The sequence below is a fragment of the Schistocerca piceifrons genome, chromosome 3 (genome assembly GCF_021461385.2).
Source record: "Schistocerca piceifrons isolate TAMUIC-IGC-003096 chromosome 3, iqSchPice1.1, whole genome shotgun sequence".
Lineage (NCBI taxonomy): Eukaryota > Metazoa > Arthropoda > Insecta > Orthoptera > Acrididae > Schistocerca > Schistocerca piceifrons.
The window spans coordinates 848307484-848323274 of NC_060140.1; the positions used below are offsets into that span (position 1 = coordinate 848307484).

At 39.0% G+C, this 15791-nt stretch overlaps 1 protein-coding gene across 1 annotated transcript in view; it reads right to left on the reverse strand.

Annotated features, from left to right (window-relative positions):
• LOC124787730 (huntingtin) overlaps positions 1-15791 on the reverse strand; it is a 392251-nt gene that overhangs the window by 223595 nt on the left and 152865 nt on the right. The window contains exons 15-16 of the mRNA XM_047254577.1: positions 12924-13051; positions 5282-5436 (exon numbers count right to left, since the gene is read on the reverse strand). Coding sequence (XP_047110533.1) covers positions 5282-5436; positions 12924-13051 — 283 coding nt within the window. The remainder of the gene's footprint in view (positions 1-5281; positions 5437-12923; positions 13052-15791) is intronic.

A 15791-nucleotide genomic window follows, 5' to 3' on the forward strand; every position in this document is an offset into this window, starting at 1 on the left:
ACCACTGCATAAAATTATGTACATATTTTCCAAGGCTTAGTTCCGAATTTTTGATTCTGTACCCTTCAGGTCTCCACAGCACAAGGAGATCAAGCTTACATTCCAGTTACTGCCACATCACGTAAAGAGTTGCCGTTGCTTGCAGTAATATACCAATTTCAATTTTCTTAATGTAAAGGCTTTTATGGTATTCTCAAGAGTCATTAGTGATCTGTACAATATACTTTATTTCATTCATTCACTACCCACATTTTCAGAAATGGCTGTAGACTCTGTTGAGTCACATAACTATGAGCACTTTCAAAATGTTACTTTACTGTATGCGAATGATGAATTATGCCATTTAATGTGCATTTGAAAAGTAAATGCAAACAGAGGCTGACACATAGTTTGCACAAGTTTTGCTATTGCTATGAAAGACAAATAAAGTGATACATCCAAACACAAAAGAGGGTGATCATTATATTGGAATTCTAGATTAAAATAGTAGTACCATATTGACTGATTCAGTGGTGTGATGGATAGAGTAAGGCCTTGAGATGCAGGAGGTCATGGGTTCAATCTTGTAAGGAGCATTTTCTTTTTAATTGTAGTTACTTTGATCACTATTTTTATTCAATTAACTTTCTCTAAACGTAAGTTGTATTTCGATTCCTTTGTTACATTCTTTTAATCATCATTTCAACTTCTTCATTTGCTCTAATTTTTCTTCCTATCATTCTTTTCCAGGTTGAAATTTTTGTTGATGTGATTTTAATTAATTTTATGTATTAATTTTGATTTTTTTTATCATCCTATTTTTTTCATCCATGTAACTGCACTCGTTTCTACTCCTAATTTTGCTTGAATTTAATTTCACTTATAAGCCCAATTTTCCTTTAAATCCTCATCTGCATTATTTTTCCCATAGTCGCAATAGTAATTTAAGCTGTGCTTTAAATGTTTGGAAAAAAAAGAAAGAAAAAAAAGGGGGGTACATCTTGTAATGAAAAATATATTTTTGACACTATAGTAAGTCATAAATAGATTATTTCATCTTTTATTTTCAACCAATACACCAGTACTTTCAAATCTTTAAACACTCTAATAGATAAATATTATTAAGTTCATATTCACAAACATTCTGAGTGGAAAAAGAATATGAAGAAAAGTGAGAACAAATACAAAAAATCATATAATGATTAAATGTGACAAAGAAATAGAAATAAAAAATTACATTTAAACCAATTAATTGAATAAAAATAATGATAAATGTCATTTCAATCAAATTTAAAAATAAAAAACTTTAAGCCACATGACAATACTCGAACCCATGACATTCAGTACGGCGAAGACTTTACCCTATCCACTACGACACATAACGAATCTTTAAAATTCTCTGTCTTATAATGCTACAGAACACCACATAAAATTCCAATCTTTTTTTCATTGATTACTCGCTAATGAGGGCCTGCTACGGTGAATTGCTGCAGGGTGTGATCCTGGGATCTTGAGCTACATCACCATACGGATGGTTTCAAAAAGTCGATCCCCACTGCTTGGGATCTCTCCCTGTTAATATGACCCCTATGATATTTTCCTCAGCACAACTGTTAGAATATGTATTCTCACATATCTAGCCAGGATGACAACTCTATTTTCTGCTGCCAAACACAATTCTGATTACTATATTGAGCACAATAATTACATCACAAGAACAGCTAGACACCTAAAAAACAGTTTATAAAACTGAAATTAAGTAAGATTAATTACATGCAAACTGCTGTTGGTGGTAGGTTATCTTTCCTGACGGGTCACAAATCCTGCTTCCCCTGGCAGATGAACATTTTTAATCTTCTAAAAGAAATGCTGCAGGACAAATGCTCTGTAACCTTTCTGGAAGAACAAAAAGCATTACTGAGAGAGTTATAGTTTGACGAATGGAGTTGTGGCATCCTAAAGCGCCATTAATGCACATGGAAAGCACTTTTCACCAATCTGACTGCAAATCCATCCGTACAGATAAGATTCAGCCTTACAGGAATTGTTTCCCTTATGAGAATGAGATCTTTTAGCAATATGATGCACGTTTCCATACAATCCTAAACCTCCACATGCCTGAAACAGAGCAAGCACATGATCAAGATGTCAGTTTTTTCCTGGTCTCAAGTTGCCCACACTGTAAACCACATGTAGGATCAATGTGTTTTGGTGTTAATTTTTTATCACATACCCTTCAAAGAGGGTGGGAAGCATGCAGTTAGGATAAGTGTGGATATCTACAAAAACCTAATGTTACATCTATCTGAAGGCTAAAAATGTTAACAGATTTCACATATATTTGGTAGGTTGCCTGTGCACAAACCAAAATGAAAGACTCTAAGATATTTTGGTTCAACATCTCCCCATTTTTGAGAAAACTACCCCTAAATTTTATGATGCACAACAACTCAAATAATTGACTGGGTCAATGAGGAACTGAAAATTGAGCATTTTTCATCACCATATATGGGGTATGGGATCCGTGAATGCAAATTTTCCTATAAATCAAGGAAAGAAACTGTTAAGACTGTTGCTTACGTACCCCTAAGATAAACACCAGTCAACGAAAGCACACTGACCAAGGGATTCAGCTGGGGGAGTGGAAAACCTGTGTTCGATTCCCAAACACATTCTGCAGTTTTTTTATTATTTTTCCCCCATATCAAAACTGGTAGGATAAGGAGGGCTAATAAGGTAAGGAATAACAACAACACAGGTAAATAAATTTTTCAGGTGACTTTTTATGAAAACATTTCTGAGTAAGAGTGCAGGGTATTTTTGGCTCAAAAATGGGCTGTTCGAGCTATATGTGGTGTAAGTTCGAGAACCTCTTGTCGACCCCTATTCAATAGTCTGGGAATTCTGACATTGCCCTCACAGTATATATTTTCTTTAATGTCATTTGCTGTTAGCAATATTAGCCTAGTCCCGAGAGTTAGCAGCTTTCACTCAGTTAATACTAGGCAGAAATCAAATCTGCATGTGGAATGCACCTCCTTGACTCTTGTGCAGAAAGGAGTGCAGTATTCTGCTGCATCCATTTTCAATAAGCTACCACAAGAACTCAAAAATCTTAGCAGTAGCCCAAACTCTTTTAAGTCCAAACTGAAGAGTTGCCTCATGGCTCACTCCTTCCATTCTGTCGAGGAGCTCCTGAAAGAGCTAAAAAATTAAGCAAATTCCAGTGTGACATTGTTGATTTTCTTTATTTAAACTTATGACTTGTCGCCTGAATATGTTCTTTATATTTCATTTTATCTGTTTCTACTACTGTGTTATAATTTCATGTATTGACTCGTTCCATGACCATGGAGACTTCTCCTTAATTTGGTCCCACGGAACAATAAATAAATAAACAAATAAAATAAAAATAAATCATGAGGGACCACACAGAGCCAACTGCATGACACTCGCATACAGCCAGGTGCTGGACAGAATTTTACTTCAAGGGTTCAAAATTGCAGTATGTTTCTGAAAACCCAGATAGAATCACTCAACCAAGTGGATGCAATAACGATTCATAGCATAATTCACAATGAACTGTCAGCACCGATTTTTAGCTGATGTTATTGCATGCATGACACTCGTTAAATGTAATTCCCAAATAACAAATATTTTAAATGTCAACTAAACCTGCTTACTATCAAATCTTCAGAAGGAATAATGCAGTTGTGCGAAGACTGTATTCATTAGATGATGATGATGATGATGATGATTGAAAGAGCTATTGTAAGGGAACCACAAGGGTTAAAGTTTTAATTTTTTTACTAATCAAAGCCATTTGAGAAATTTATTTGCCTACCTTGTTAGTACTCCTTATTGTTTTCCTTGCCTCATTAAACCTCCAGTTTCTAATACATTCAACACGGAAAAAATTGCAGAACCCAAGTGGGAATCAAACACAGGTTCTCTGGGCCCTAGCCAGATGCCTCAATCACTACATACGCAGTGTTTTCATTGATTGGTATTTACCTTATATGTACATAAAAAGCACTCACAAAAGTTTGTCCCCTTGATTTCTAGGATAATATGCATTTGTAGTCCCCATATATAATGATGAAAAATGCTCAATTTTCAATTATCTATCAACACTTTCAATTTGGAGGTGATCTTGCATCATGAAATTTAGGGGAGGTTTTCTCAACAAAGGGAAGACGTTGAGTTAAAATTTAGGGTCTTTCATTTTAGGTTGGCTGTGTCCGAGATCTTCATCTTGTCAGTACTGTTAGGTGGTAGAAATAATGTCACCAGTGAATAAAACCTTCTGAATATGAAAACAGGTAATGCAAAGGGTTGTGTATCAATTAATATTATAATATTATGTACTGAGTTAATTATGCTGACAGTACTACACAAATGGTATACAATTAGAAAGAAATCACTGCAAGTGGGTCATTTAAAACAGCGCCAATCAAACAAGTGATAACAATGAAGAGGGTAACTGGATTTCAAACATAAAAGTATCTTTGGGTGTACCCCAGGGAATGTTAAAAAAAGTTACTTTCAGCGAACCCCATGAAAATGTAAGAAAAAATACATAAAAAAAAGGTTACTGTTAACATGATATACAGGATGCAGCTAAATCAGGCATAGATAAATATATCCAAGTGTCATCTGTGCTAAGCTATAGTGAACAATGTGGCAAATTCTGTGATGTGCATGACATTATTCACATTTATACCCACCAATTTATGACACTAACTTCTTTTATGGAACTGTACTTTTTTTTCTGTTGGATTGGGAAGAGGCTCTGAAGAGCGCTTCAGTGACTTAACATACATGAAACTAGATCAGACAGTAACACAATTACAGCTCCAAAATGGCTGTCCCACCATCTGGAGAAGGGGTCCAACAAACATATGCCCTGTTGTACAAAATGTAACCACACACTTAATTCAGTCTGTGTGTTTATTAGTATGACTGTCATAGACAAGTGCTGAAAATATTGACGTTGTTTACTGAAACACGCTATAAAGTGATTTCAGGTAGAGAATACTGCTGGCATTTCATGTTTTTCGGAAGTCGTCAATTTATCTGAATTAAGACTAACTGTGGATGTGTGTCAAATTGCAATAATAATATTTCTGCTGCTATGCCATCAACAGTCAACATAGTGAAAGTCAATATTAACTGTGGCTGTAATCCATGACCAGAATGTCACCATTACAAATGCTACTAAGACATAGCTGAGGACCTACTTCATTTTGATGATGTCTTTTCTTACTTCACTAGATAAAAATAAACACAAAAAAGATCTCACCAGAAAATAGATTTCCAGCAAGTTGAACCAGCCATGTCTGACAACTGATGTCCAGAGATAGTGGCGAAGCTGTTAAAAGTGACAGACTTGTGGCCAAAAGGCCACCTGCTGAACTTAGCGTTAACGGTTCCGCTACAACTGTGCCATCCGACTGACTGAAAAATATAACAACTCGTTACTGAAGACAAAATCATCATCTTAACTTTTAAGGGTGCTTACTCATTTAATAAATCAAAAGTAACTGAACACAAAGCGGACAGACACATTTCATTTAAGTTCCCCCCCTGAAATAATTGCAAAGCATGAACAAAACAAAAGGAACAAAGCAGGAAACTGAGAAACCCCACCTGCCTCTCCATTGCTTTGTTTGAGAAATACCAATGCAATCTGGCAAACATTAAGATAACAACAGAAGACAAACAGTAATTACTTAATGTAACTGAAGAAGCCATAATTTTTTTTTTCCAAAATAGCCGCTTTCCTTCTAATTTACTATCTTATATTTATCTGATGCATGCATAGATAGTATTAAGCAGTATTTTAATAGTTTATTGACTATAGAGAGTACAGATTAAGTTTCTATGATTTTTTTGTCTTTTATATAACTTTACTCAGTCCACATCCACTGAATGTACTTCTTCTACATAGGTTTGATAAAAAGTAGATGAAACACTGCTGTAACATGAAGGATGTGCACAATGTGGCATGACCACATTCTGTATCTGATAGCAGAAGGTCAATTGAAGTTGTACAGGGAACAGTGACGGCTGTATTTGAGTCAGTTGCAGTGTGTCCAGTTTGAAAGTGGGGAAGGCCAGTAAAGCACTCTATCAGTATGTTTAGGAAACACGAACCACGTGCATAGATCAAGACTGAAGTGGCACTTGGTCACAGTGCATAACAATGTTTCCTTCGGGCACTGCACCTCATCACCCTTCATGACAATGAGCCCCGTGCAGGATCTCCTCAGTATGGGGGGGATACTGGAATGTCCACCATATTCACTCTACAAGAGTCTGCACGATTACAATCTGTCTGCCAAAATGAAGGAACCTCTTCATAGCATGCAGTACAAGACAAAAGAAAACATCATCCACATTATAGGGCAGTCCTTGGGAGACATCAACACAGATGGATGTGCTGATGGTATACAATGCTTTCCATCTCTGTGGAGGAAGTTGATGGAGATGCGAGGCGATTATACGGAGGGGACATAATACGGTGAAGGTCTGTCAATAAAGTCTGGTATGATTTATAATCGTGTTACCAATAATTTTTATTCAGCCAGTGTACAATCAACAAAACATGATCAATGAGTAAACATCCCACTGACATGAGATCATTACACCGTACTAGCTTAGCTGGATAGTAACTGAGGTGGAAGCATCCATGGTCAGTTTAAGGAATCACTTTGCTATTTGTCCAAGGCAATTTAAGGGAAATTACAGATACCTTAAGTTGAGATAGCTAGACTGGGATATGAACCTCATTCCTGCCAAATATATATCCACCACCAAAACATACAGACAATGATGAAGGTGGGCAAGCTAAAGTAAGTTCTGGACACTATGAGAGAACTTGGGATTGGCATACTTGTACTACAAGAAACAAGATTCAGGGACAAAAGCACGATGGAATCAGAGGGATATGTAATTCTCAAAGGGAAACCCTGTGTTGGGGGGCCAAAGCAACCTTTTATTTTTGGCACACCCTTTGTAGTAGATTGTAGATACCTGGATAGTATCACTGCATGGAAGGGCATAAACGAGAGGCTGTCATACCTGACAATGAAAATAGGAAACATAACCTATACAATAGCAAATGCACATGCACCAACAAATGATAAGGACAAAAAAGACAAAGCAGGAACTGAACATTTTTGTTCCACTTTGGATAAGGTAGTGACAAATGTGGACAAACTATTTTTCTAGGAGATTTTAATGCACACATGGGCATGGAAAGGAACTTTAGAGGTCCTGTGGGAGATTCTCCAACCCACAAGAGAACAAACAAGAATGGTGAGAGATTAGTGGACCTGTGTAAGAGACACAGGATGAGGATAATGAACACCCATTACAAAGTTAAGGCAGGCAACAAAACAACATGGGTCAGCCCTGAAAACAGGGTTGGGGAAAAACAGTGAGACCATGTAGCAATCCGTGACAAGAATCACATAGAGATTATGAACACAAAAGTGAGGAAAAATAGCAGGATTGAATCAGATCACTACCTTGTTGAAATAAAATGCATGTGGATATCCAACAGAGCAAGGAAACCTAGGACCAAAACACTCACAGAATCGACCTAGATCTTCTGAAAAAACACAGAGAAGAGTATGCAAAGAGAATGGTAGTTCAGAGTGATTGGAAGAGGGTGAGAGATATGATGGAAGAACAGGCAGTGTGACTGGCTACTAACAACAAGAAAAGGAAGCATGAGTGGTGGATGGATGAATGTGAGAATGCAGTTGAGACAGGTGGAAAGAATGGATGAAATAGCAATCCCGTAAAAAGCAAGAAGGCATGTCGAACTTCCAGAATGCAAGAAAAATTGATAGCAAAATGATCAGAAATGCCAAGAGAAGTAGATGGAATGCGAAACTTGAAGAAGCAAACACAGCCTGCAAGAAACACAAATCACGAGTCTTTTTAAGAGAAATGAAGAGCAGAATTAAAGGCTTCGAGGCCAAAGAACTCTTCGTAAGAGGACAAGATGGCACAATAAAAATTGGCAAAAAAGAGGTGTGAGGAAATGGCTAGGTATTTTAGGGATCTGCTGAATGCTGAAGCACCAACAGTAAAGTGGACACTCTTACGCTCAAGCAACAAAAGTCAAAATAGTCTAGACAATGCACCCACCAGGGCAGAAGTAACAGAGACAATTAAAAACCTCAAAAACAACAAGGCATCAGACAGTGATGGTATCTGTGCTGAAGAGATCAAGTGGTGTGTGCCTGAAATAGAAAGAAGTATGTATAACGTAATAATGGATATCTGGAGAAATAAGAAAATATCCATAGACTGGAAAGAAGCCATTATAATACCACTATACAAGAAAGGGGACAAGAAAGTACTGGATAACTACAGGAGCATCTCTCTCTTAAACATGGGGTACAAGGTTTTGTCGAGAATCTTGCTGAACGGAGTTGAAAAACAACTGGAGCCAACAATAGGAGAGTACTAGTCTGGCTCTAAAAGAAGGGAGGAACTGTACAGAACAGATATTTGGAGTAAAAAGGATAAAAGAACACAGACACAGGAAAGGAAGAAAGACAATAGTGACATTTGTGGACTTCCAAAAGCCTATGATTCAGTTGACAGAAGTACTCTGCTTGATGTGTTAGATAATAGACGACTGGATGCTACAACACCTGCAATAATAAAGGAAATGATAAGCGACACTACTGCTATGATCAGGCATCGCAGTATGCTGTCAGACAGCTTTGAAATAAAAACGGGAGTCCGGCAAAGGGATGGGTTGTCACCAATATTATTTAACCTGGTTTTGCACGATGTAGTGAGACTGTGGAGACAACTAAACAGTAACATGAAGATCAAATGTGTGCAAATAGGGTACAAGGTCAAACATAATGCAACAGTGGACTGCCTGGCATTAGCAGATGACATGGCACTCTTAAATGAGACAGAAGAAGAAGCAAAGACAGCACTAGAAAATCTAGCCGAAACAGCTGAAAAGATCAGACTGAAGACTGCATATAAGAACAACAAGACATTGAACACTGAGTCTGACTGGAAGATAGATGGCCAAGTAATTGAGAAAGTCAACAGTTTTCGTTATATGGGGGGGGGATAACTGATGGCATACAGAGCAACAGTAACGCAGTAGACAGGGCACAGTTTTTGCAGAAGCTTCGGAATGTGGTGAAAACAAGATATGGCAAGAAAAATCTGTCACGGAATGCCAAATTGCAACATTACACAGCAACTGTAAAAAATGCTGCTCTGTATGCATCAGAAACAATCACACTCGGCAAGAGAGCTTGTATACAGTTGGAGATGAAGGAGCAGAAAATTTTGAGAGACGTATGGGGCACCAAAAAACATGGGGATATATGGATATACAGAACACGACAGGAACTGTATGAAAATACTGAAGCCATATTGAGCAAGATGCAGAAGAGGAGGTTACAATCTGTTGGACACATCATGGGAATGAACGAGGAGAGGTTGACTAAGAAGATATGGAATGCAACATGTCATACGGGAAGCAACTGGGTGAAGGAAGTCAGAGATGACTGGAAGACTGTAGGAATAAAAGAAAGAAATCTGCAGGCAGTAGTACAGGACAGGGAGAAGTATAAAGGGTTGGTGGATGGTCACAGGTGGCCCGACACCAAAATCAAAGTTGTCTTAACAGAAGAAGAAAGAAACAGAAGAAGCAAGAGAATGAAGAGGTATTGAGAAGAAAGATGTGCAAAACAAACCACCCAAGATCCTGAAAGGTCATAACAAAGAAGAAGAAGAAGAAGAAGAAGAAGAAGAAGAAGAAGAAGATCCACTGTCTTATCGACAATGTAGCTTCTCTCAGTATAAACGAATGAGTTGCCATTCACCTAAAAATATAGCACCAATAATAGTCAGTGCCTGACATTAAAAACGATTATGTAAGCAATATCTTCACCTAGCTGTTGCAGCTCCCACAACAGATGAAATTATTATACGTAAAATGGTACATACAACTTCAGGGACACTGGTATAGAATATGGTAAATATTGCACTACGCAAAGTATACTGTATAATATCTTTTGGTGTGAATGGTGGTGGACGGTTTGGAAAAAATTAAGAAAAAAATAATACCACAAAGACTTTAGAGACAGAATTGTGGACCAAAACAAGACAACAAATATTGGCAATTACAAGGAGATGATGTAAATGTCAAAGATATTATAGATGGAGATTATATTCAGAATGGACAATGATGGGGACTGAAACCAGCCATGGCATTTCTTTTTTTACGGAAAATATACTGCTCTTCATCCCAAGTGAGCTAGAAGACAGGAGAAACTTAATCAATACTGTTATTTGAAGCCCTTTATTCCCAAATACATGGCAAGTGTTTTAACCACTGTGTCACCTAGCTCGGCAACAGCAAGAAGATGAATAAGAGAATGACAAGTTTGTGTTTCCCAATTCTTCACCACTTCACATAAGGCAGGACCGCACAGAGAGGGGTGGCAAGAAAGAGCGCAGGCACCGAGGGGGCACAAAAACAGACTGGAAAAAAGCCAAGAAAGATGGTTTAAGAGCTGAAGAGAATAAGTATACGAGTTCTCCTATCCCTCACATTCCTATCTTCTACCTACAAGAAGAAGCCTTTTCCTCAGCATGTGACTGTAAATGCATGCTGTTGTTGCAGTGGCTATTCTACAGTGTCATTCTGCCCAAGCAGCACCATAAAGAAACAGCTACTGTGGAACAGACAACTACACCTACATGATTTATAAGACAACAGTGCATCTGGTTGACAAAACTCCCTCAAATTTAACAACAGAGTTATGCCGCTACTTCGCTAAGATATTTTAGGACCTCAAAGATCAGGGACTGGGTGCTGAAGCAATTAGGTTGGTTGATCAAAGGCTTCCAAGTTTTGCCCATTTCTGCCGGCTGAGGATTGGAGGTGGAGTAAGCAAGAAAAAAGGGGTATTTAATTTACCAAATGTAGTAGACATAGTCATACAGTGAAGCTAATTTACGAAACAGTTGCTTTCAATTTACAGGCAAAAGAGTCAATGAAGGGCCAGCTTCCTATTTGATTATTTTGTAGGTATCCTCCCTCCAAGGGATGCTTATTCAAGCACTGAAATGGATCTGAGGATATTTATGACAATGCCAGGGACTAAAGCAGCTTGTGAAGGTATCTCCAGCAAGCTATAGATAATAAAAATCCTTGTAAGGGCAAGTATGGGTGAAACCAGACCGTCAAATGTACTATCTCAGCATCAGATGACAACACAGCTGCTAAATTTGGCTTCAATGCCATAATTAATGTGACATTTTGCCTGCTCGACACACATTGTTGAGATTACATTTTGGCAGGTAGACTAGGGTGGTGTGGAAGTTGCGTCACGTAGGGGGAGAAAGAGGTAGGAGGGCTGTCCTGGGCACCTTTTGTAGCTGGTGATTGTTCTCCTAACAAAGGAAATTCCCCTCTTGTCCAAGCAATTTCGTAGCCTCTAGCATCAAAGACACTAACCACTTCCTTCACAGACTCTCTACTAATTGCACACCCCTTTACCATCTGGATCCCTAGTCATCACTGTTGATGCCTCCTCCCTATACACCAACATCCCTCTTGCCAAAGGCCTTACCACTATCAAACACTAGCAACATCCTTCAGACACCAAACCCAAGCCCACTACCTCATTCCTCAGATACCTTGCCAACTATATCCCGACACACAACTACTACTCCTTTGAAGGTAAAGTATATAGACAAATCCTCGGCACAGGCATGGGCATCCACACAGCACCCTCCTATGCCAACTTTTTTACAGGCCATCTAGAGGAAACTTTCCTAATCTCCCAAAACCCCAATCCTCTTGTCTGGTTCAAGTTCACTGAGGATGCTAATAATTTTATGACTTGGACACAGGACCAAGACAACCTATCCTCATTCCTCCACAACCTTCACTTGGTCCTCAACCTAACACACCACCTTCATGAATGTTGACCTCCACCTCTATGATGGCTCTATCCACATCTCATCCAAATTAAGACCACAAACCACCAACATTACCCACTTTTCCACGAACCACATGGTCAGGATGTGTGAATGATATATCAGCAGTGATGAGAATTCCCTCAGCCAGTATGCTGAAACTCTCAGAAGAGCCTTCACAGGCAGGCATTGCTTCCAAACCTAGTTCGCAAGCAGATCTCATGTGTAATATCCTCATACAGCCCTAATCATTCTACCACCCCAAGAATCAGCTACAAAGGAGTGCCCCCCCCCCCCCCTCCCATTGCCCAATATCACCTTAGAATTGAGCAACTGAAACACGCGCTTCACCAGAGCTTTAATTACCTATCATCAAGTCTTCAAAAGAGAGACATCCTCCCCAAGATCCTTGCCACCCCACCTAATTGTCCATCCAACTTCCACAAAATCCTTGTCCATCCACTGCCACTCACAACCCCTTGCCACAGGTGTCATATCTCTATGGAAGACCCATATGCTGTGTCTGTGTGTGTGTGTGTGTGTGTGTGTGTGTGTGTGTGCGCGCGCGTGTGTGTGTCTGTCTGTCTTCTATTTACGACACAGGCCTTGTTGGCTGAAAGCTTATTTGTGACAGTCTTTTTGCTGTGCCTATATGCAACTCAAATGTAGTAATTATAGTTTCAACGTCTTTTTAATCAATCTTGAACCCCATGGGACAGCAAGTGGACATCATGAGTTAAAAGTCATAGCACCAATTAATCACCAAGGTCTTAGCTATCGAATATCTAACATTAAGAAATGTTGCTGTTTTTAACTGAACCCACTATGAAATCTCTGTACCAGCACTGACACCCCCCCCCCCCCCCCCCACCGAAAAACTACGCCTTTGTAATTTTTAACTTAAAATATGCAAATCAAATACAGCAGCAGTTTAACATGGATAAAATAAAAAGAAACATTTTTACCTTTGACTTCTTTTAAGGTTTCCTCTTTTGGAATTTGTCTTGCCCAGAAAACAACAGTTCCAAGCACGAGGGTAAGCCGTTGTTGGGAAACGAGCTGACAGCTGGCTCAAAGCTTCACAGCATCCATACTGAACAAAAAGAAAGGCAAACAGAGTAACCTATACTCTCATATGTAGGAGAGAAAGAAGAAAACTTGAATGTAACATTTGACACTAGTGTCACATTTGTGCTAGTGGATTAGTTCCATTACCAAAAAATCAAAATTAATAACTCTTTCAAAGGTTTTATCAAATAGTGGTTACTACCAGTATATACCATACAATATTAAGGTATCAATTTAACATACAATAAATAAGAATGACAAACATCAAATATCCTATGTGCCACTGAAGCAGGTGGTCTCACATCAGTACCCAATACCAATGTTGTGTGTGACTTAGAGTAAATCCAAGGAATTAATTTGGCCTCATTCCCAACAGTTGGATTTGTTGATAAATACCATCGAGCATATTCTGAAATCAGAGCTGCATAACACATATACAAAACTTCGCAAATTGAAAAATTGGTTAACTGAAACTAATGGACCATTAAGTTGAGGTAATCCGATGAGTGGATTATGATAAGTTAACAAGCAAGCAAGGGTTCTATTCAGGATCCTCTTAAATGACATGGCAAATTTCCATTAAACGAATCTGAGGATACTTACCACATACTGTGAATTGAAAACAAAGAACTTTCCACAAAAAACAAAATCATGCGCAGAGCATGAGGCAGTTGTGTGGATTGTGGTGAGGCCATGTAATTGATCTGTATTTTGTGCGGAAAACACAGAATGATATGCTCTTACAATTAATTGAATCACTGCCATGAAATAATTTTTCAGTTGTTCTTTGTGCACGTACAGTCATCTGGCCACATCATCTGGGACACTTCACACATACGGAGCACACTGAGTGGAGGGGAACCCCTAATGATAAACCAAGTTCTGAAATCTGTAAATGCTGCCATAATATTGCTGCCGCAGTGCCATCCTTAAACTGCAGGTCACACATGGTGCAATAGTTCCAATGGCTGTAATGTGTTTATAATGGATTGTGAGTTATCAGTTGAATTTGTGTTAACAGTGCAGTGTAAAGTATCATACTGTTAATTTCAAACATATGTGAAAGTATGGTTTCTCTGTAAGTAGCTAGGGGCAATAGCTTAAAGAGCAAATGTCATGAGATTGTACATAATGTTGAATGTTATTCTGCGGAGCATCTTATACCTTTGTTTAAACTCATCGAATGGGTAGCTGCAGCTCTGAAAATCAGAATGACTTCTGCGAAAAAAATAAGAAGGAAGAAGTGTGTTGGATATCTGCAGGAACCAACTATATCTTTCATCTCCAGAAAAAACTGGAGTGCATGCTAGTTAACAAAAACTGGATAATTTTCAAGAGGATGACACAGATATGACTATCATGTGTGGAAAGATTATCCCACCCCATAGAAGTATATTCTCTCACTTCAAAACAGTAATTTGTTGTTCAGAGGAAAATCCAGCCTTTTAGTGGTGCAAAAGAAGATCAAATTTCAAAGGAAAACCTTTACTGGAAGAAGAGTTCTGCTCACACAGGATGTTATCGTTGTCTGGAGATGCTGTTTTCTGAGGGAAGTACAGGGTGCGTCAGTCAAGCCTGCATTTATTATTAGTGCGTGGAAGTGGTGGGGTGGGGGTGGAGGGGGGGGGGGGGGGGGGTGAGTAACCAAGGTCACCACTGCATTCCCCAACACAAAGCATTTCAGTAGCCATGGAGCAGTGGACTAAGCACCAACGATCGTTTGCAGTGAGAGCGTTCTACCAAAGTGGTAGCTAAGTAGCCGCTGAGCATCATTTCCTGGTGCATTTTCAAATTAATCGTAATAGGCCGGTGCCTTCGGTCAACTCAATAAAAACTTGGCTCCAAAACTTTGAAAATGTCAGTGAAACAACAAGGGAAAGAGGTGGCAGAACAAAGACAGTGCATACTCCCGAGAATGTGGAATGTGTAAGAACTGCTGTGGGAAAAAGCCCCCGGAGATCAGCGCATAGACAGAGTGTTGCACTTCGAATTTCTGACAGGACTGTCCAAAGGATTTTGAGATTAGACTTACATCACCACCCATACAAAATCCAAGTGGTTAACGCTTTGAATAATAACAACTTCACGGTCCAACAGCATTTCTGTGAAAGTCTTTTACAAATGATTGAAGAAAACAAGGAGCTTCTTCATAACCTCTGGATGAGTAACGAGGCACATTTTCACCTCAATGGACATGTGAACAAACAGAACTTTAGATATTGTAGTGATCAGGACCCTCACCAACTCCTTGAAAAACCCCTGCACTCAACCAAGGTAACAGTTTGGTATGCAAAGTCCTCATCGTGAATAATAGGCCCTCATTTTTTTTGAAAACAAAAGAGGGCAATTCGTTACCGTTACTGCTGAGTGCTATTCAATAATGTTAAGGACATTCTTCATACCTCAGCTTTGTCAATATGTCATGAATGATGAAACATTATTTCAACAAGATGGAGCAACAAGTCACAGAGCACACGTGAGCATTAATGTTCTCAATGAAGTTTTTCCTAACCAGCTGATTTCCAAGATTGAAGCGATTGCTTCCCCCCCCCCCCTCCCCCCCCCCCCCCCACCAAGCTTGTGATTTTTTTTCTTATGTCGTTACCTTAAGAGCAAAGTGTACGAAGAAAGACTTCATAGCGTTGGTGATCTCAAAGCAAGAATCCAGCTGGAAATCGATAGAATTCCTCAGGGTATGCTCCATCATGTGATAGACAGCTTCATCAATCGCCTGTGAGAATGCCATGATCGAGAAGGACGCCATC